Here is a 21,450-nt window from a genome sequence, read left to right as displayed (position 1 = left end):
AAAACTCGACAACCACAATCAAAAGACGTAAGCTATCAAACATGTAGACCTAAACACACAACACAAATAGTACTTATAAAATTCGAGTTAATAAAATTCTATGAAAATAGAAAGATAAGAGTAGCTCAGAATGTAATGTCTTTCGTATCTTCTCTCTGGCAGCCGTTTAAAGGAAAAGCATCATACCTCTGCAATCTGTGATTTAAATACGAAGCAGCTCACTCCAAGGTTGACATGTCTTTCATTGTTTTGCGTACAGTATTTTGTATCGGGGTTAAATATAGTACAGCGTCATGGTTGTTCTTCGTCGAAAGGCGAATCTTTATTTTATTAATCGTTGTCACTATCCCGATACGAGCTATTGTATAGTTAATTCTGAGAGTCTTTTCTTCTGCCTCTCTCTAGAACTACCTTACAAATCTTCGTCATCTCACAAATCCCTATATATTTTCTATTTTTTCTTGTTTATTTACAGTATTTTAGCAGATGTGCCACTTTCATATCTTCAGTAATATTATTATTTGTCTACGTCCAACTAATTAGGTTTTGGTAGTTTTCAGAGACGGCGAGGTGCCGGAATTTTGACCAACAGGAGTACCTTCACGTGCCAGTAAATCAACCGACACGAGACTTACGTATTTGAGCACCTTCAAATACCACCGGACCGAGCCTGGATCAAACCTGCCAAGTTGCGGTCAGAAAGCCAGCGCCTCAAGGGTCTGAGCCACTCAGCCCGGCTTTCATATCTTTCTTTTACGGGCCCATGGCTAAAAGCTTGGCACGCTGGCCTTTGCTCCAAGGGGCCACGTGTTCGATTCTCGGCTAATTCGGGGATTTTAACTTTCGCTGGTTAATTCTTCTGGCTCGGGGTTGGGGGTTAATGCCATCTTCAACGTTATAGTTCATGTTAGGTAGGGTTCCCTGAGCCTCCGTGGCTCAGGCGGCAGCACAACGGTCTCTTACCGCTGGGTTCCATGGTTCAAATCCCGTCACTCCATGTGAGATTCTTGCTGGACAATGTGGAGGTGGGACAGGTTTTTCTTCGGGTACTCCAGTTTTCCCTGTCGTCTTTCTTTCCAGTAACATTTCATCTGTCGGTCATAAATCATTTCCCCAGAGGAGTACGACACGCTTCGGCAGTCGGTACAGTACCTATCCTCGTTCCATTCCTGACCCGGTCAAATGACTGGAAACAGGCTACGGATTTTCATTTCATTAGGTAGGGCTCCATCCTCACAGACACGCAGATCGCCTATAGGGCACCAAATCAAAAGACCTGCGCCAGGCCTCACCGGCCTCACGCAATTTAAAAAATACACTTATTGCATAAAATGCTCAGTGTGCTAGTTGTTCTCGGACTACAGTGATACTGTATATAGGCTGACCCAAACGTCTGTTAACATTTGTTGAGGCAATACGTCATGGAATATTGGAGGTAGACAGGGAGGTAATAATGGACACACGTGATTGGCAATCCATAGGATTTTATTGACACCAAAATAACGTACGCGAGAAACGGCAAGTCTAACGCGATCGTCCGTACTCATTAGGGATGCTAAGACAACATCCGACGCCAATTTCTCATCATACCTACAGATATGTTATAGGCCTACAGTGCAGTTCACAACATTGTCCATCAACTCAGGTATCAATCAATCAATCAATCAATCAATCAATCAATCAATCAATCAATCAATCAATCAATCAATCAATCAATCAATCAATCAATCAATCAATCAATCAATCAATCAATCAATCAATCAATCAATACTGATCTGCATTTAGGGCAATCGTCCAGGTGGCAGATTTTCTATCTGTTGTTTTCCTAGCCTTTTCTCAAATGATTGCAAAGAAATTGGAAATTTATTGAACATCTCGCTTGGTAAGTTCTTCCAGTCCCTAACTCCCCTTCCTATAAACGAATATGTGTCCCAATTTGCCTTCTTGAATTCCAACTTTATCTTCATATTGTGATCTTTCCTACTTTTAAAGACACCACTCAAACTTATTCATCTACTGATGTCATTCCACGCCATCTCTCCACTGACTGCTCGGAACAGACCACTTAGTCGAGCAGCTCGTCTCCTTTCTCCCAAGTCATCCCAGCCCAAACTATGCAACATTGTTGGAACGCTACTCTTTTGTCGGAAATCACCCAGAACAAATCGAGCTTCTTTTCTTTGGATTTTTTCCGTTTCTTCAATCAAGTAATGCTGTTGAGGATCCCATACACTGGAATCATACTCTAGTTGGGGTTTTACCAGAGACTTATATGCCCTCATCTTTCCATCCTTACTACAACCCCTAAATACCCCCATAACCATGTGCAGAGATCTGCGCCCTTTATTTACAATCATATTTATGTGATTGCCCCAGTGAAGATCTTTTCTGACATATATTAAGACCTAGGTATTTACAATGATCCCTAAAAGGAACTTTCACCCCATCAACTCAGTAATTAAAATTGAGAGGACTTTTCCTATTTGCAAAACTGGCTTTTAACCCCGTTTATCATCATACTACTGACATCTCACAACATTATCGAGGTCATTTTTCAATTGCCCACAATCTTGTAACTTATTTATTACTCTGTACAGAATAACATCATCTGCAAAAAGCCTTATCTCTAATTCCACTTCTTTACACATAACATTGATAAATATAAGAAAACATAAAGGTCCAGTAATACTACCTTGAGGAATTTCCCTCTTAATTATTACAGGGACAGATAAAGCTTCGCCTACTCTACTTCTCTGAGATCTATTTTCCAGAAACATAGCCACCAATTCAGTCACTCTTTTGTCAAGTCATTTTTGCCAGTAGTCTCCCATGATCCACCCTATCAAATGCCTTAGATAGGTCAATCGCGATACAGTTCAATTGACCTTCTGAATCCAGGATATCTGCTATATCTTGCTCGAATACTACAAGTTGAGCTTCAGTGGAATAACCTCTCCTAAACCCCAACTGCCTTCTATCAAACCAATTATTAAGTATTGTTGATGAATAACGGCGGACATGTTGAGTATTTGTTATAAAGAACATCGTCTTCGCTAAACCTCGTTGTTATGCTAATTATTGCTTGTGTATCATATGAAGAGCCATCTGTTGGTCATTTCGTATACTTTATTTTGGTGTCAATAAAACCCCATGTCATGCTAAATATGTGGGCCAATAATTACCTCTCTACCTCCAATATTCCGTGAGGTTTTCCTCGTCAAGTGGTAACGGACTTTTAGTTCATCCTGTATATTTAAAGTACTGTAGATGAACCAGAACAATCATAAACGGTATTATACTTGTCCTCTTTGGAAATGCCGTCTCTCTCTAAGTGTTCTCACCTCACACCTACCAGAGTTGTCCAAGGTGGTGACAAGATTAAAAGAAGCCTTTCCGGTATCTAGAGTATATTCCTAGCTTTCCAGCACAATGACTGTTGACCGAGATTCAGTGGTTTCATGTACAAATGGATGAAAAGTAAGTCATCCTGTCATTTCTTCCGCAGAAAGGCATTTCTTTACTCGTGGTTTTACGTCGCACCGACACAGATTGGTCTTATGGCGACGATGGGATAGGAAAGGCGTAGGAGTTGCAAGGAAGCGGTCGTGGCCTTAATTAAAGTACAGCCCCAGCATTTTCATGGTATGAAAATGGGAAACAACAAAAAACCCTCTTCAGGACAGCTGACAGTGGGAATCGAACCCACTATCTCCCGAATGAAAGCTGACAGCTGCGCGACGCTAAACGCACAGCCAACTCGCTCGGTACGTAGGCTGAGTGGATCTCGAGCCAGCCCTCAGATCCAGGTAAAAATCCCGACCTGGCCGGGAAACGAACCCGGGGCTTGCGGGTAAGAGGCGGGCACGTTACCCTACATCGCGGGTCCGGCTTTTAAAAACACCACCTGACCTCATTCGTTTATTAACGTCATTCCATGCCACTGTCATTCCAATGACAACTCGGAACATACTGCTTGTCAAGTGGCTCGACTCCTTTCTTTCAAGTAATCCCAGCCCGAAGTTTGTAACATTAAAGTAAGTGAATGTGAAAGACATTTCGGAACTCGCAAACCCAGTAAAGTATGGTCGAAAAGATTCCACAGTTCCAGCCCTTCAGGCAAGCAACGCAGTGTTGATAACGTCCTAGGATATGAGCTATGAATTTTAGGTCAATAAAATATAATAAAGTATGAGAATATTTCCTTTATTTATTTCGAAAAATTACAATCTTTATCTTAATCATCGTTATCCGGTCGATTAGATTAGCAGTTTGCCTTTTTCTGCCACTACGAGCGCTAACGTGAGTTAAAGCATTGTTTCACTTAAGCACCACTACAAGTGCTAATGTGAGTCAAAGCATTGTTTCACTTAACCACCACTACAAGCGCTAATGTGAGTCAGTGCAGAGTTTCACTTAAGCACCACTACAAGCGCTAATGTGAGTCAGTGCAGAGTTTCACTTAAGCACCACTACAAGCGCTAATGTGAGTCAGTGCAGAGTTTCACTTAAGCGCCACTACAAGCGCTAATGTGAGTCAGTGCAGAGTTTCACTTAAGCACCACTACAAGCGCTAATGTGAGTCAGTGCAGAGTTTCACTCAAGCCGTTATAACCACATTCGATGTAGACATTTTTCAAAAAATCAAAGATCGCTCGAGAGGATTGAACCAAATAACACATTGCAGAAAAATTTATGTAAATAAGTTAATTTGGTTAGGACTTGGATAAAAAAGAAAGCGAGTAACGAAACAAGGGATTTTCGACTGTTTTTCCGGAACTGCATTTAGGACGGAAGTGAATTTTGAAATTTATATTTTTAGTTTGATAGATCTATCCAAGACTCTCAATTTGAAACCTTTTTTGGACCTTTAATCTTTCAACTTTAGGCACAATTGAGGAAATTGCTTAATTTTACGTTTTTTATAGTATGAGAACCCCTACTGTTTCTTCTAAGAAATGTTTTCAGCATTAAAACAATATTTGACCAAGAGAGGTCATGTTGGAGCGATGATAGGGAGATGACTAGCACAGACTTGGCTGGTGCCCAGTGGTCGCCATTCCACCTCTCGCAGGTTATGATCGTCTGTGGAATTCAGGAGTAGAACTGCTACACGTGCTAGAGTATCGTGGAGCATAATAAAAGATAATGTATAGTATCTGTTGTTAGTTGGTGACGGCAAACGGGAATTAGTGGCCACTGTTTTCGTTTGTCTCCCCGCTCACGCACGTGCTGTGCTGCCACTATTCAATCAGTGAGTGACAGACTTAGTTAACACCTGGTTAATCCAGTTTTAATTTGGTTTAAATATGGTTTAAATCAGGATATTACTAACCTGCCACCACACAACGTCCTCCCGAAACATAATTACTTGTGCGGATAGCCTATGTTTCGGGAGCAACGCGTTATCTCCGTTACTGATCATCAATCAGGCCTCCTCTCTGTAGTTAGAATACAATTATCGAAATATCCGCCTAGAGCTGTTGTGTCATGACGGCGGTCCCGTGTAAACATGTCCGTATCCACGATTGGCTTACATAAATAAACAGTTCCATATGCGCCCACCTATGAGCATAGTTCAGGAGCTTGCTACATGGGACAGCACGATGCGGGGCGGAGAGCTGAGAGGGGAGGTTAATGATGTTCCATGGAATGTATATATACTATTAAACGTTCCCGCGCTCCATTAGGGAAATGTCACATCACAGAGCTTTCAAACACATATGTTTAATTAGAATAGTTAGTACGTAGCCGAGCGGAAAATAGTACAGTACGGCTATTACTAGCGCCTATTTGGAAAACTAATCTTGCTCTGTTTGGGATTAGTACACATAGATAGCAGCACTTGTGTTTCTCTGTCGCTATTATTGTGTCATTTCCAATTGACGGAGGTTTTAATATCGAGGGAGACGAGGCTTACGGGAAAGGTTTTTTTAAATATAAAAATTGTCAATCATGTTGTGCTGTAATATAAAAGCACTTCACTCGCCATCAAAGATTAAAACTCATATTGATGGGTGGATAAAAGGTAAATGTTTTTCTTTCTGTCTTTTCAAATGTACCATGAATGAATGTGCGAATGCTCACCATTTTACGAGTTGTAATCACATGAATATAAAGGATATCATATTAACAATATCGTAATTATTCCGTGCATTGATATAATATTATGATGTTTTATAACTTACGAGCTACGAAACTAGCTACGATTAAGAATAATGTCTCCCAGGATGGGTATGTTTAAGTCTCAACCCGAAGGGTAGTTGAATCCCCCACAGCTCATCACTTCATCTTGGCTTTTAATGTTGAATACATTCCTTAGCAGACAAAAGTAGGGGTCGCCATACTACGATAAGCGTAAGAATTTCTCAATTGTGCCGAAAGTTGAAGGAATAATGAGCCAGAAAAGCGTTTAAATTATAAGTCTTCGATAGCTCTATCAAACAAACAAAATAGAAAATCATTTCTGGTCTAAATGCAGTTACGGAAAAACAGCCCAAAATCGCTTGTGCTTTAATCGCTTCCTTTTTTATTCCAATCCTAGCCAAATTAACTTATTCAAATAATTCTTTCTGTAATGTATTCCTTGGTTCAATACCCACAGGATTTTCTATTTTTTGAAAAATGTCTAAACCAAATGTATTTATAAGGACTTAAGTGAAGCTCTGCATTGACTCACATTAGCGCTCGTAGTGGTAGGAAAAGACAAACTGCTAATCTAATCGACCGGATAAAGATGATTAAGAAAAGGATTGTCGGCGTAAATTGTAGGAATAAATAAAGAATATATTCTCATACTTCATAGTATTTTATTTACCTAAAATTCTTAAATCATATCCTAGGATATTTTCAACACTGAGTTGCTTGCCTAAAGGGCCAGAACTTTGGAATTTTCTCACTTTCTGGGGATTGGCTGTTCGGTTTTTACGGTCGGACGACAAACCTGTATCCTACCGCCACCTACCCTACAGCCGTATCTCATCATCAGACAGCCCCTCAATTGTCCTCTCGAAAGCCATCTTCGATTCGAAATCTAATTACGGAAGCCTCCAGAAAGTCAGAATCTCAGTTCTACGGCATGTGCTTTAATCAAGAAGCACCATTTCGAGCACATCCTGCGTTAGCGAACTTGTTTTCACGTACTCAAGTCCCTTCCATCGGCCATACAGTTCCCGTGCAGACCAGATCATTAAACAGCCACAAAAACATCAAGTCGCTGAAAACATTTATGTGTGACAACAAGCTCGGGAAGTACGGCGAATAAAAACTGAAAACCAGAATCTACGGAGATTCGAGCCTGTTCGCACTTTATTCTGCCGCTCATGAATTCAATACCGGTTCCAAATGAGCAAACGGGGATCCTAAGTGGTCACCGGAAGATTACCCTTATCCGGTACGCTTGCAGCACACTTAACGCTGTCTTCCACGTGTATAGACCCAAAGGTTTCATACGCTGTTGCGAATCGCTAATGAATTCCTTTAGGAGCGCTTCTTCTCCCTAATCACTGGGCTAAATGGCTCGGACGGTTGAGGCGCTGGGGACCCCAACTTGGCAGATCGATCCTTGCTCAGTTCGGTGGTATTTGGAGGTGCCAAGATAGGCTACGTCAGCCGCGTGTCGGTAGATTTACTGGCACGTGAATGAACTACCGAGGGATTAAATTCCGGCATATCTACGTCTCCAAAACCTGTAACAGTAGTTAGTGGGACGTAAAGCTAAGAAACGTTATATATTATTACTACCAAAGCCATGGCACAAGGCCGTCAGACGTTTAAAGTGCTGGTCTTCTGATCCAACTTGGTAGGTTCAGTCCTGGCTCAGTCCAGTGGTGTTTGAAGATGCTCAAATACGTCAGCCTCATATAGATAGCTTTACTGGCACATAAAAGAACTACCGCGGGGTTAAAATAATATCGGCACCTCGGCGTCTCCGAAAACCGTGAAAGTAGTTAGCGAACGTAAAGCCAATAATACTATTATTATTACTCCAAAATGTTTGGCATAAGGTCGTCAGTGTTCTGCGGAGTGTTCTCAGTAACATCCGTAGTATGTGTGCACGGGCATGGCCCGATGGTTGTAGGTTATCTATAAAATGCTCGTGTACGAAGTATGGCCTAAACTACATTTAAAGAGGCAAAAGACTCACACTGTATATATGAAGATCGATGACCTAGCTGTTAGGAACAATAAGGAAAAAATGGTATAATACGCGAATACATGAAGAGAAATATTGTTCTAAATTTTCTCTTCGCGAGACTGAGGACTAAACAGAACGCCAAGGGGGCAAAAGATCTCTAAAGGTCGACGCCCGGAACAAACAGCATTAAAAAAAGAAAGACGGAACGTTATGGTGAGTATAGGCTACATGTTCACTGTGCAGTATCATGGGTGGCCTACCTTAATTTGCTGCAGGTACTCTCTAAAGGAAATCGCCGTTGCTCCTGCGAACACCGCACAGTGTGTCGAATCCCATATCTAGGTGGAAAAAATTCACTGTCGCCAATCAAAGCGCAACCTGGCTCATTCGATAGTAAACAAACCAGATGTTGACCTTCAGTCTTTCTTTTCGCTTTCTGGTACGTAGGATGGAGGGGACAGGTGCTGAAACATCTTCCTTGCAGTTATCAACTCAGTTGATAGGAGGTGTCGGAGAGAACCGAACGTTGTGTTTCTAGTAAGTTCAACGAGGTGTTGTATTCTGTGGTTCATGGAATAGTGAAAAGAGGTATGTGTTCTCATTTAAAGCATAATACAAGCGTTCTGCAGTAAACAAGTTATTTACAGTGCGTTGTAAAAGGAAGCAGTTGTAGAAAATTAGATTGTTTTTACGATTTGCTCGAAAAAAACTTTATGAGTGCCTCATAGTGCCACTTTACTTTAAACGTCATTCGATGGGAAATTTAATGTAGATTCAGGATCTATAGTGGTTTGGTTGCGCACGAATGTGCATGATGGTTTTATTTTCTTATTTTCAGTGACTATGTGGGGGTTACCGCGAGAAAAATATTTCAACGCGTGGCGGTCATGTCGTAAAAAGGGACATTTAGAAATCATATTTCAATATTTTATGGGTAAATTAGAGCCTACAAATCATACTGACACTCAATTTCTGGAGCTAAGAAACAAAATTAAATTGATATCCCGTAATATCAACAAAAATGGGAGAGTGCAGGAAGAAGAGAACAACGATTCCGAGAAAAATTCGGTGATTAGGGAAATGTGACGCATTTCTTCGTGTTAAGTGAACAAGACGACATTGATCCAGCGTATGATCCAAAAACAAGTTGTGTACCTAACAAAGTCGGCCGTCACCCTAAGGAATTTAAGGACTCTTCCATAAAGACGAAGAAGCAAAATGTTTGAGATATTACCGAATCGCATTGTTTTTAGGAAGTCGCGTTTGCTGCTGAAGATTATTTTCGATCAAGCGGGAAAAGATGAAGGCTTAATAAAAAGATATCGTGTATTACTAGCTGCTCTTTCTTCTGGCTCTGAAATAAATGTGAATAAATTCAAAGAATTTCGTGCGCAAACTGCGGCTTTGTATGTCAAACTATATCCATGGAATTATATGCCCGTAACTGTTCATACCATATTAGTACACATTACTCAAGTAATTAAACATTTTCTTGTGCCAATAGGAACTTTATCTGAAGAAGCTCAAGAAGCTAGAAATAAAGATTGTCGGAGGTTTCGTGAACTTCATACTCAAAAATGTAGCAGCTTAAGATGTTGTTGATTACATCAAATCCCTTAATAAACAAGTACCGAACAATGCCACGTAAAACTCCTGGTAATCTACCTATGGAAGCTATTGAGTTATTTACTGACTCCCAAGATCCTTTCACATCAAATGAAGAAGACCAGTATAGCAACGACTACGATTCTCTGGACTCTACAGACGAATCAGGGGACGATTGAACATTGGACATGTTGTTATTATGAACAGGATGAGACTGATGAGGCAATTACTTGCAAATACTGTAATATGATCCTTTCACGTTTTTTATGAAATGTTTCTGAGTGTAATCTTAACCTTTTTTATATGGAAATATAAAATATATAATATTGTTTTCGTGTGTAAGGTGTGTTTTACTAAAACTACGTATTTAAAATACGTTTTCAATCTGGAAGAATTTACATACAATGCCTTCGTCTATTCCTTCAAATAAGGTGTAACAAGAATCCTGGACTGAAATTCTCATTGTTATTCATATTTTATCCAGTTTTCAATAGTATGTTTACCACTGTTATAAACTATAATATACACATCCAAATCGTGTTTTTACTCCCGTAAATGGACGATTCTTTTGTTGCTTTCGGCCATTTTTTAAATCTCCCCTTGCCCCTCACCCCTATATATTTACCCCCGAACATCGTACACTTTAGACGATGCCAGATATGAATTCAGCGACCTCGAAAACGGTATAGTGCCAACTTTTAATAGGATCCCAGGACTATTAACGACGTTATTAATTTTTTCCACCTAGATCGGGGATTCGGCACACTGTGCACCGCTGTGTTTCGCTCTCAATCACACGTAATCGTAAAATAAGTACATTTCGCCTTAAACCGGCGTTATCGCCTTAATTCGCTGTACTTTGCAAAAATAAAATCACTATTTTCTGGACCAGAAGCTAATTTTTAAAATTTGTCGTACCGACATAGATATGCCTTATGGCAACGCTAGAACAAGAAAGGCCTAGGAGAGGGAAGGAAGCGACCGTGGCCTTAATTAAAGTACACCTACAGCATTTCCCTGGTCTAAAAATAGGAAACCACGCGAAACCATGCAAGATCCAATTACTTTCCAATCATTTAAGAAAAGGCTACAAAAACAACAGGCAGGGAATCTGCCACCTGGGCGACTGCCCTAAATGCAGATCAGTAGCGACTGATTGATTGATTGATTGATTGATTGATTGATTGATTGATTGATTGATTGATTGATTGATTGATTTATTGATTGATTGATTGATTGATTAATTAATTGATTGATTGATTGAAACCATATTCAGGACTGCCGACAATGGGATTAGAACCCACTATCTCCCGAATGCAAGCTGATACCTACGTGACCCAAACCACGCGGCCACTTGCTCCATACCAGAAGTTAAAATATCTTAAAAAATCGCTTCAATTTTTCTTCGCGTTGATCGTTCATGCGGAAGAAAGCAGACTTGAGATGTGAGAATTGTACAAATGAATGCGGGATTTATTGATTAAGATCACATGTTTAAAGTCATATACACAGCAATTTCACGCTGACTTCCTTGTTTTCTGAATTAGTTTAGGCATCAAAGGTTTTTCACGATTTAATCAGCCAAGTTCTAAACATAGGCTTAATTCTGACTCACCTCTTTTCTGGATGTCGTCTCTGGTCACTTGGCCCGGCAGGACGGTCGCCGGGTTTGGTGGCAGGGACAAGTGCGGTGTAGGTGGAGTACCAGGGTACCAGGCCCAGCCTGGAGGTTGCCCGTTGAACATCCTTAGTTTATCGTACACAGACTCGTTCTGTGCCGTCACTTGCTGCTCCTTCTGCGCTGCTAGATTCCGTAACACCCGGTTGATAGAAGACACCTGAGCAGAAAACAGAAAATAACTCATTACATGGAGAATCCTTTTTTTTTTTTTTTTTTTTTTTGCTAGTGGTTTAACTTTGCACTGACATATCGAAGGTTCTCAGCAACTTAAGGATGGGAAAGGGCTAGGATTGGGAAGGAAGTGGCCGTACAGTACAGTACAGTACCTAGATTGCCCAGTGTGAAAATGGGAAACCACGGAAAACCATCTTCAGGGTACGCATCTCCAACTCACTCGGTCGTTAGATAAAATAATGTGTGCATATTACCATTGTATTCTTAATTTTTTACAACGTATGTTTCTCGGTTGAAAAGAGAAAAACCAAAATACTTTGTTCTCAAACTGTACCGAGTGAATGTTAATGAATACACTATCGAGAACACATGCCACTTTGCGACATATCGCAAGACATTCATTGCCAGCGCACCTAGGCGGACGGCCTTCAAACTGAGTGTAGTTGTGGACTATACACTATGAATTATATCGAAAGTGTCAGGTTCCAAGTTGTCTTTTATTACAGAGTGGTTACAAAAGTTTGCCATTTCACATCGGATGGTAAAGTTATATTCTGTGACGTTTACAGCAAAGAGGGGAGTGAAACTTATTTTATATTTTCCTCTAAAGAGTTATTATCAATTTAGAAAAATATACAAGGATTTAAATTGATGCCTATTAAAATAAGTAAAATTGTAGCTACCTAAAATACTTTAGAATCTATTTGAGAGTCTATTTTAGACAGCTCAAATAATATTTAAACACCTAAAAAGCCAAGGTCTATTAATCGCTATTGCATGTTTCTGTGGTGGTTGGAAGTGTAGTATGTTGTCTGACTATGAAGAGAAACGTGTTGTAACAAACACAAACACCCAGTCCCCGAGTCAAAATAATTAATTAGACGCCATTAAAATCCCGCATCCGGCCTGGAATCGAATCCGGGACCTTTTGAAGCGAAGATCTTAACGCTGACCATTTAGCCAAGGATTCGGATGAAACTAAATCATTATTGAGATTCATCATCATTTCTATCAAATGTAACATGGAACTTTTGAAGTTTCAATCTTGCCATCTGATATTTAAAGTCGAACCGCCAGGTGCGCCACAGGCAACACGTCTCTCAGTTTGGTATGGAAGTGCCCAGTATTGTCTATAGTGCATTTGATGTTACCAAAGCACCTGCTGTTTGAATCCGTGAAAATGCATTTGAGATTACTGGAGGAGGAAAACACGGCTCTTTGGTTCATATCGTAGTAAAACTATAGATCTACTGGCTTATGATCACAATATTGAAAGTCGTCTTGAACTATAGGCTCCCTTACTGCGTTTCTCAACCGACTGTACGCATACCCTTGAGGGTATCCGATGACGCGTTCAAGAGTACGTGAAAAATAATCAGTAGTGATAAAAAAGGCCAACGGCCTATCGATTTTGAAACACAGGATCCCAGGAGATCACCGAAGCAACACTGGGCGTGGTCGCCACTTGGATGGGTGGTCACCGAGCTGTTTGCTAGAGGAAGTGGCCACGCTACTGTATGCTGCAAATAAACTTCGGCTCAGGATGCATAATCAGTGATCCCCACCTTATCTGGGGATGGTGAATAGATTGCTAACGTCCAGTAATTTGGTTAATGACGAATAGATGTGTCAACAGATCAAATCCACCGGCTAGTGATCTGTGTAAAAATTATTAACAAACTTTTCAGATATCGCGAAAAAATATTATTATTAAATACTTCTTCTTCGAGTGCCATGTCCTCCAAGAACATCGGTGATATCTCATGTTTTATCCGTAGCTACCCGGGGAAGTGAACCTGTACTGAGGTGGAACCAGTGGTGGAAATTCCCAAGCCAAGATGTCCTTCTGCGACATGGACCCCGTTTGCCTTCAGTTTTCCCTTGGATGGGCAAGTATAGAAAGTTGTACTTAACTGTACCCAAGCCATGACCGAAGCTATGGTTCCTCGGTTACCCAACATCAATCCAATTACTGAAATGGATTTGAGTTTGTAGTTTTGATTGTAGTAATCCACTATTTCTTCATTAATGTTCTTTTTTTTCCAAATGACCTTTTCTAGCTGGTTTTCATTGGCCTCACATCTAACTGTGAAATAATAATAATAATAATAATTTCGTGTAGCTATTTCTAGCCGAGTGCAGCCCTTGTAAGGCAGACCCTCCGATGAGGGTGGGCGGCATCTGCCATGTGTAGGTAACTGCGTGTTATTGTGGTGGAGGATAGTGTTATGTGTAGTGTATGAGTTGCAGGGATGTTGGGGACAGCACAAACACCCATCCCCCGGGCCACTGGAATTAACCAATTAAGGTTAAAATCGCCGACCCGGCCGGGAATCGAACCCGGGACCCTCTGGACCGAAGGCCAGTACGCTGACCATTCAGCCAAGGAGTCGGACTAACTGTGAGATGAACCTTCGAAACGTGATGACTTAAAATCAATCCGTTGGCTAGTTCCATTGTTGGACAGACCATTTTCTTCGCCATAGACATAATAGCATTGTCCTCTCAAGGCGTTAGCTATCATTGACCCGACTGCGTAGTAATCACCACGAGGACAAACTTCCAGGGCGTGTGAATGAATTTCAAATTATTTCATTTCCCTTGATTACGGCCAGTGCATATTTGCTACTCCTGTATCGAAACAACTGAATCGGTTATTTGAGAAAGCACACATGCCTACTACTACTTGTTTATAGAAAAGTGGAAAAACTTCCTACAGCTTCTAATGTTTGGAATCTGTGTCTGGCTTTTATAAAAAATATTTATCAGGTATTTTCTAAATATTCTGATCATTTTTGAAAAAGAATCGAAAAGGGTGATATGGGGACTGAAAGTTGCTGGACATGTGTGATTTCCCAAATAAATAAACACCTGATAGCAAAAAATAACATTCGTTTTGCTAGTGGCTTTACGTCGCACCGACACAGATAGGTCTTATGGCGACGATGGGATAGGAAAGGCCTACGAGTTGGAAGGAAGCGGCCGTGGCCTTAATTAAGGTACAGCCCCAGTATTTGCCTGGTGTAAAATGGGAAACCACGGAAAACCATCTTCAGGGCTGTCGACAATGGAGTTCGAAGCCACTATCTCCTGGATGCGAGCTCACAGCTCCGCGCTCCTAACCGCACGGCCAACTCGCCCAGTACTCTCTTACAAGATTTACGTCAAAATCCAGAAAATTTTCCAACATTGTCCGTCTTAACTACGAAGGTTGATCAAAAAGTAAGGTTACAAAGCCTGCAGTGAAAGGTGTACTTTTTATTTCACACAATCAATGATAGTACATACATTAGGTTATCTTTCGACATAGTGTCCATATCGGTTTAGGGACTTGTCACTTCGTGGGATGAGTTTAAAGATTCCCTCCTGGTAAAAATCCTTTCCTTGCTACGCTGTCGCGAAGTGTTTCACCTCATAAGCCGTAAAGTGAGCCTCCTGTTGTCACGAATTAGCTTCTCCACGCGATCTGTGTTCAAATCTGTTAATGCCGTGCTGGGTCGGCGACTTCGATCCTCGTCGGTGACCTTTTCTCTACAGGCCTCAATCTCTCGACACCATTCTGCGACATGATCACGAGACATTACAGTCTCTCCGTAAACCTCTGCCAACTTCCGGTGAATTTCATCCACGGTTACATGTTTCGCTCACAGAAATCGAATAACTGAGCGGATTTCTTCCTGAGACCAGCTTTTCAAACAAGTCGCCATTTGTGTTTACCTACAACTAGCGCTCTAGGTGGCGGGTGGCTGAAACAGTTGCCAACGGTATATATTAGAACTACAGCACACTACTGATTTCTCTCCAGTAATATCAACCTTAATACCTCAGTTTGTGATCATTCCTCGTATATCACTTCTTACAGTTAGGCTACTCAGGGACACCCTCCCTGTTAACAGTAACACCAAGAGAATATCTTGTCATGTCTGTTAAGTTCCTCAGATATCTTCCTATTAACAATAAAAACCCGAGCCCCACGGCACTTAACGCCCTTGAAAGGGCCTTGGCCTGCCCAGAGACCGCTGCTCAGCCCGAAGGCCTGCAGATTACGAGGGATCATTAGGGCAGCACGACGCATCCTCTCGGCCGTTATTCTGGGATTTCGAGACCGGCGCCGCCATCTCACCATCAGATAGCTCCTCAGTTCTAATCACGTAGGCTGAGTGGACCTCGAACCAGCCCTCAGGTCGAGAGAAAAATCCCTGTCCTGGCCGGGAATCGAACCCGGGGCCTCCGGGTGAGAGGCAGGCACGCTAGCCCTACACTACGGGGCCGGCCTATTAACAATAGCCCAGGAGAAAATTTTCAAGGTCCCAGTAAAACCCTTATAATGAGGCGGACGTGTATGGTTCCTCTCTGAAAGTTGGGAATATATCGATGGTGTGCGAGTAATACCTGGTATGCCACAAAGTTCTACCTATCCATTATTCTCCGTAAGAGTGGCCACGCCTCCCAGCCACACATGGATATGCAGTCCATCAGAACAATGTTCTTTGCGTTCATTTTCCTATTCCAATATGTAATGGAAAAACTTTTTTTTTTGCTATTTGTTTTACGTCGCACCGACACAGATTGGTCTTATGGCGACGATGGGATAGGAAAGGCCTAGGAATGGGAAGGAAGCGGCCGTGGTCTTACTTAAGGTACAGCCCCAGCATTTGCCTGGTGTGAAAATGGGAAACCACGGAAAACCATCTTCAGGGCTGCCGATAGTGGGGTTTCGAACCCCACTATCTCGCGGATGCAAGCTTACAGCTGCGCGCTCGTAACCGCACCGCCAAAAGGTAAATCAACCTTATTGCACCGTACTGTATGAATGTAGCCTATATTTTCATTACGTATTTACGTACTCCTACAGTAAAATGCACAGAAGACTCATTTTCCATTACACACGACACAGAAGAACGAACACAATGAATGTTGTTCTGATGGATTGCATATCCATATGTTGCTGGGAGGCGTGACCAATCTTAAGGAGGATAATAGGTCTGAAGAGCATTGTGGGATTCGAGGTATTGCTCGCGCGCCGTTGGTATACGCATTAAACGTATTTTGTCCGAAAATGGACATGTGTTGTTTCACAAATAACAGATTCAATTATTTGTACTCTGATAGATGTGGATAGGCAAAATCGAATGGAAAGTTCTCCCGCATCAACGATTCCATTTCCCAGCTACCAGCTCAATTATTCATCTATATCAAGGACAGGGGAAGTGACAAACACCTTGCCTAAACTGTTATTCTTATCTCTTCATTAATTTCTCTTTCTTCATATGTCTGGCGAGCCCTTGTTTCACCTGGCAGCTGCCCCGTTTGAAGCCCACCGCCATCAAGACGAGGCAGCCACTAGAAGTGACAGCCCGCGGTCGGCGAGCCGCCGAACGCTTATTCGGGGCGATTTGAAAGGAGCAGGCCAAGAATGCGGTCGTAACACAATAAGCCCCTTTAAAGATATTAGATAACTGTAAACCGTATTGAATATGGCGAGGATACAAGTAAGATACTACCTGAATAGACGAGGGCACAGCAATGAATGTTAACTTCAAAAATATGGTGCATCAGGGGTAAACAACGGCCTCTGAATGTCTGGTAGACACACTCAGTTCTCTTCTCCGTGCTGATTTTCTTAATACTGAAACTTTTGAGCGTGAAATTACACAATTCCTGATGTGTGAGGAAACGAACAATATTGGAAATATATATTTACATGCCCCTCCACCCCACATGGCAAAACAGTCCCGAAGGGCATGGCCTACCAAGCGACCACTGCTCATCCCAAAGGCCTGTGATTGCGAGGTGTCGTGTGAACAGTACGACGAATCCTCTCGGCTTTCTAGACCGGGACCGCTATCTTATCGTCAGATAGCTCCTCGATTGTAATCACGTAGGCTGAGTGGACCTCGAATCAGCCCTCAGATACAGGTAATAATAATAATGGCGTGTGGCCTCCGAAGAGGCCGAGTGGATGTCTTTCGAGTTGACGCCGCATAGGCGACCTGCGCTTCTATGAGAATGGGGCCCTACCTGTGATGAATTCTAATGTAGGCACACACACCCAGCCCCGGAGCCAATGGAAGGTTAAAATCCCCGAACCGGCCGGGAATCGAACCCGGGACCCTCGGGACCAAAGGCCAGCACACTAACAACTTAGCCATGGAGCCGATAAAAGATCCTGACCTACTCGGAAATCGATCCCGGGGCCTCCGTGGGGCCTTACAGCGCCCGGTCGTAACTACGAAGTTTACATAGAACTAATACATTTTATTATTTTTGGGTGCTTAACACTGCACTTCGATAATGAACAACACTGTTGACATTTATCGTACACCGCATCACCATATAAGGAGGAATTCCGTTATACCATGAAATCACGCAATCACGAAATCAGTCTCATCTTCCGAAATGACAGATACGGCCTGACTGTATTGATCACAGGAGGGAAGCTCGGATATGGGCGAAGAAGATTATTCCGCAGGCGGAATCTCCGATAGTGGTCCGATATCTGCGATACGGGAATCGTAAAACAGCAGCAATTTTTTTTTTTTTTTTTTTTTTTTTGCTATTTGTTTTACGTCGCACCGACACAGATAGGTCTTACGGCGACGATGGAATAGGAAAGGTGTAGGAATGGGAAGGAAGCGGCCGTGGCCTTATTTAAGGTACAGCCCCAGCATTTGCCTGGTGTGAAAATGGGAAACCACGGAAAACCATCTTCAGGGCTGCCGACAGTAGGGCTCGAACCCGCTATCTCCCGATTACTGGATACTGGCCGCACTTAAGCGACTGCAGCTATCGAGCTCGGTAGTAGCAATTTAAGAGAGACTCTCCAATATGTTTCGAGAGAAAGTGCCATGAAGGAAAAGTTGTTTCACATCACACTACGGTGACAGTGGGGTTGAAAAAAGCTAAGACTGACAAGATAGTGGCTTCGGCCTTAGTGATGGTGGCGTCGCACCATTTATCTGGCTGAAAATGGGAAACTACGAAAAATCATCAAATCTGGATGTAACTCGGTACACTAGTAATGATGTGTTTATGGTCAGTAAACTGACTTCAAGACACAAAATTGGTCCGTTTATTTTTTATATTTTTAATTTCCTTTTTACTAAAGAGTAAATTATGCCTCGTGATTATCGAAATCAGGTAAGTACAGATATGTTGTCACTCTGGGGAGATGTTGTTTCTGATAATTCAAGTGGACAAATCCCAGCTGTATGCATGTCTACCATTAGTCCCGTTCCATTATACAGGGTCGGGGATGAGGTGAAATAAAATTACATGGCATGTTTTACGACCGGATGCCCTTCTTCACATTAACATCACTTTGCGCAGTTAATGAAAATGAAATGAATGATCGTGAATGAAATTGGATAAGGAGGCGGAAGGAATCGGCTGTGCACATGGAAGTGAAAATGGAAACCATAGAAAACCATTTTCAGGACAGCCGATGATGGGGTTCAAACCCACGCGTCTCCCAAATGTAGAGCTCGCCTGTAGCGCAACCACTCCGCTCAGTAAATGTCAGTTAATAAATAATAATATAGTTTTTACGTCCCACTATCTACTTTTTCGATTTTAGGAGACGCCGAGGTGCCGGAAATTTTTCCCGCAGTCGGTCTTTTCTTCTTCTTCTATGTGCCCGGCCCAGTCTCCCGGACGTTGGCGATCAATGTGGAGAGTGCTTTTCTGTCTTCGGTAACACGGTAGAGTTCTTCGATACTTTTTATGCCTTTCACGCGTCAGTAAATCTACCGACATGTGACTGACGTACTTGCGCACCTTCAAGTACCACTCAGCTACTCAGCCCAAACCAAACCAAACCAAACCAGACCAAACCAAACCAAACCAAACCAAACCAAGCCAAACCAAACCAAACCAAACCAAACCAAACCAGACCAAACCAAACCAAACCAAACCAAACCAAACCAAACCAAACCAAACCAAACCAAACCAAACCAAGCCAAACCAAACCAAACCAAACCAAATCCCTTGGCGCAAAAAACAGTCTCGAATGACCGTGGCCTACGAAGCGACCGCTGCTCAGGCCGAAGTCCTGCAGATTATGAGGTATTGCGTGGTAAGCACGACGAATCCTCTCAGCTGTTATTCTTGGCTTCCTAGACCGGGGCCGCCATCTCAGCCCGACAGTTAGTAAATGAAAATAATAATTAAAGAAAGTAATGTTTATAGCCATCGTTTCTACCATCAGCTGGCATAGAAAGTAGATGCATCAACGTAGTGTGTAATAGGGACAAGCGGATAGGGATAATTTCCCGTTGCTTTCCCATCACAGTCCACAGCCAAGGCAACACTTTCACACCATTCATCACAGGGACTGACTGCAGTGGAATCAGTCCTCAACCGTACGTGCTTGAACTTGGAAGAAAAAGCAGGCCAGGGGGAGCAGATGTAAACAGTGCCATGTACAGCCCTGACCTGTTGGCGCTGGACGCACATGCTGCGGGCTCAGATGACGAGACATGAGTGGAGTACCCACCATCTGGCACGCTTACTCGTCTAGTCACTTGAACCTCTAAACAGACCGTTAGAGCAAGTAATTAGATAAGTAACCAAGAGGCTTCAATAATAAAGAATTACTCGTACCGCTATTGTACTTAGGCCGATATGAATAGGACATACAATATTAAATATACAACCGAGTGAGTTGGCCGTGCGGTTATGGACGCGCAGCTGTGAGCTTGCATCGGGAGATAGTGGGTTCGAACCACACTGTCGCCAACTCTGAAAATGATTTCCGGTGGTTTCCCATTTTCACACCAGGTAAATGCTGGAACTGTACCTTAATTCAGACCACAGCTGCTTCCTTCCTACTCCTAGCCCTTTCCTGTCCTATCGTCGCCATAAGACTTATCTGTGTCGGTGCGACGTAAAGCAACTTGTAAAAAAAAAGAATTGTGTGTGATTTTGGAGATATCACCGGATGAATATCGGAGGAATGAAACAAAGGAGGGAAAAATAACGAAAGTAGGAAGACAGGAAAGTGAAAAATCCACAGCTTATTTCCAGTCATTCGACCGGGTCAGGATTGGAATGAATGTAATAATAACAGTTGTTTTTACGGTGTTCGGAGACGCCGAGGTTCCGGAATTTAGTCCCGCGGGATTTCTTTCACGTGCCAGTAAATCTACCAACAGTTGGCTGATGTATTTGGGCACCGGACTGAGCCAGGATCGAACCAGCCAAGCTGGGGTCAGAAGGCCAGCGCCTCAACCGTCTGAGCCACTCAGCCCGGCATGGAATGAATGAAGACCCCATCTAACGACGAAGATAGGAATTATGCCGGCTGCTGAAGCCTGTCACACTCTTCTGGGGCAATGATTGATGACTAACAGATGAAATTAAATAATATTGGAGAGTGTTGCTGGAATGACAGGGTAAACCGGAGTACCCGGTTAAAAACCTGTTCCGCCTCCGCTTTGTCCACCACAAATCTCACATGAAGTCACTGAGATTTTTAACGACGGAACCCAGCGGTGACAGGCCGGCGCGCCTCTGCCTGAGCCACAGAGGCTCCACTAGGAAAGTGAATAAGGGAAAATTAGTATACTAAGGCCCAGTTTCTTCAACGAATGTTACGTGTTAACACTGTATGACGAATCCTCTCGGCCGTTATTCTTTGCTTCCTAGACCAGGGCCGCCATCTCACCGTACAAAATGACCGTCTCATCACACAAACATACTGTTAAAACTTGTATTAAATTAACATGGCAGCAGCCCTGTGTTAAACCTCTTTAAAATTTCAAAATGGTAGCACGTAGAAGTCGTAAGTTTGAAGCTTTATTGCTGTATGAAGACTAGGCTATCTATAAAGTGAAGAAGGCAACGGACGGCCCATGCT

At 42.5% G+C, this 21,450-nt stretch overlaps 1 protein-coding gene across 1 annotated transcript in view; it reads right to left on the bottom strand.

The window, feature by feature from the left end:
* The window catches only part of toy (twin of eyeless), a 319,425-nt gene that overhangs the window by 106,386 nt on the left and 191,589 nt on the right, over positions 1-21,450 (bottom strand). Inside the window, exon 4 of the mRNA XM_067144164.2 lies at positions 11,355-11,577. Within this exon, the coding sequence (XP_067000265.1) occupies positions 11,355-11,577 (223 nt within the window). The remainder of the gene's footprint in view (positions 1-11,354; positions 11,578-21,450) is intronic.

The sequence above is a fragment of the Anabrus simplex genome, chromosome 3, assembly GCF_040414725.1.
Source record: "Anabrus simplex isolate iqAnaSimp1 chromosome 3, ASM4041472v1, whole genome shotgun sequence".
Lineage (NCBI taxonomy): Eukaryota > Metazoa > Arthropoda > Insecta > Orthoptera > Tettigoniidae > Anabrus > Anabrus simplex.
This window is presented reverse-complemented; position numbering and strand designations above follow the sequence as displayed.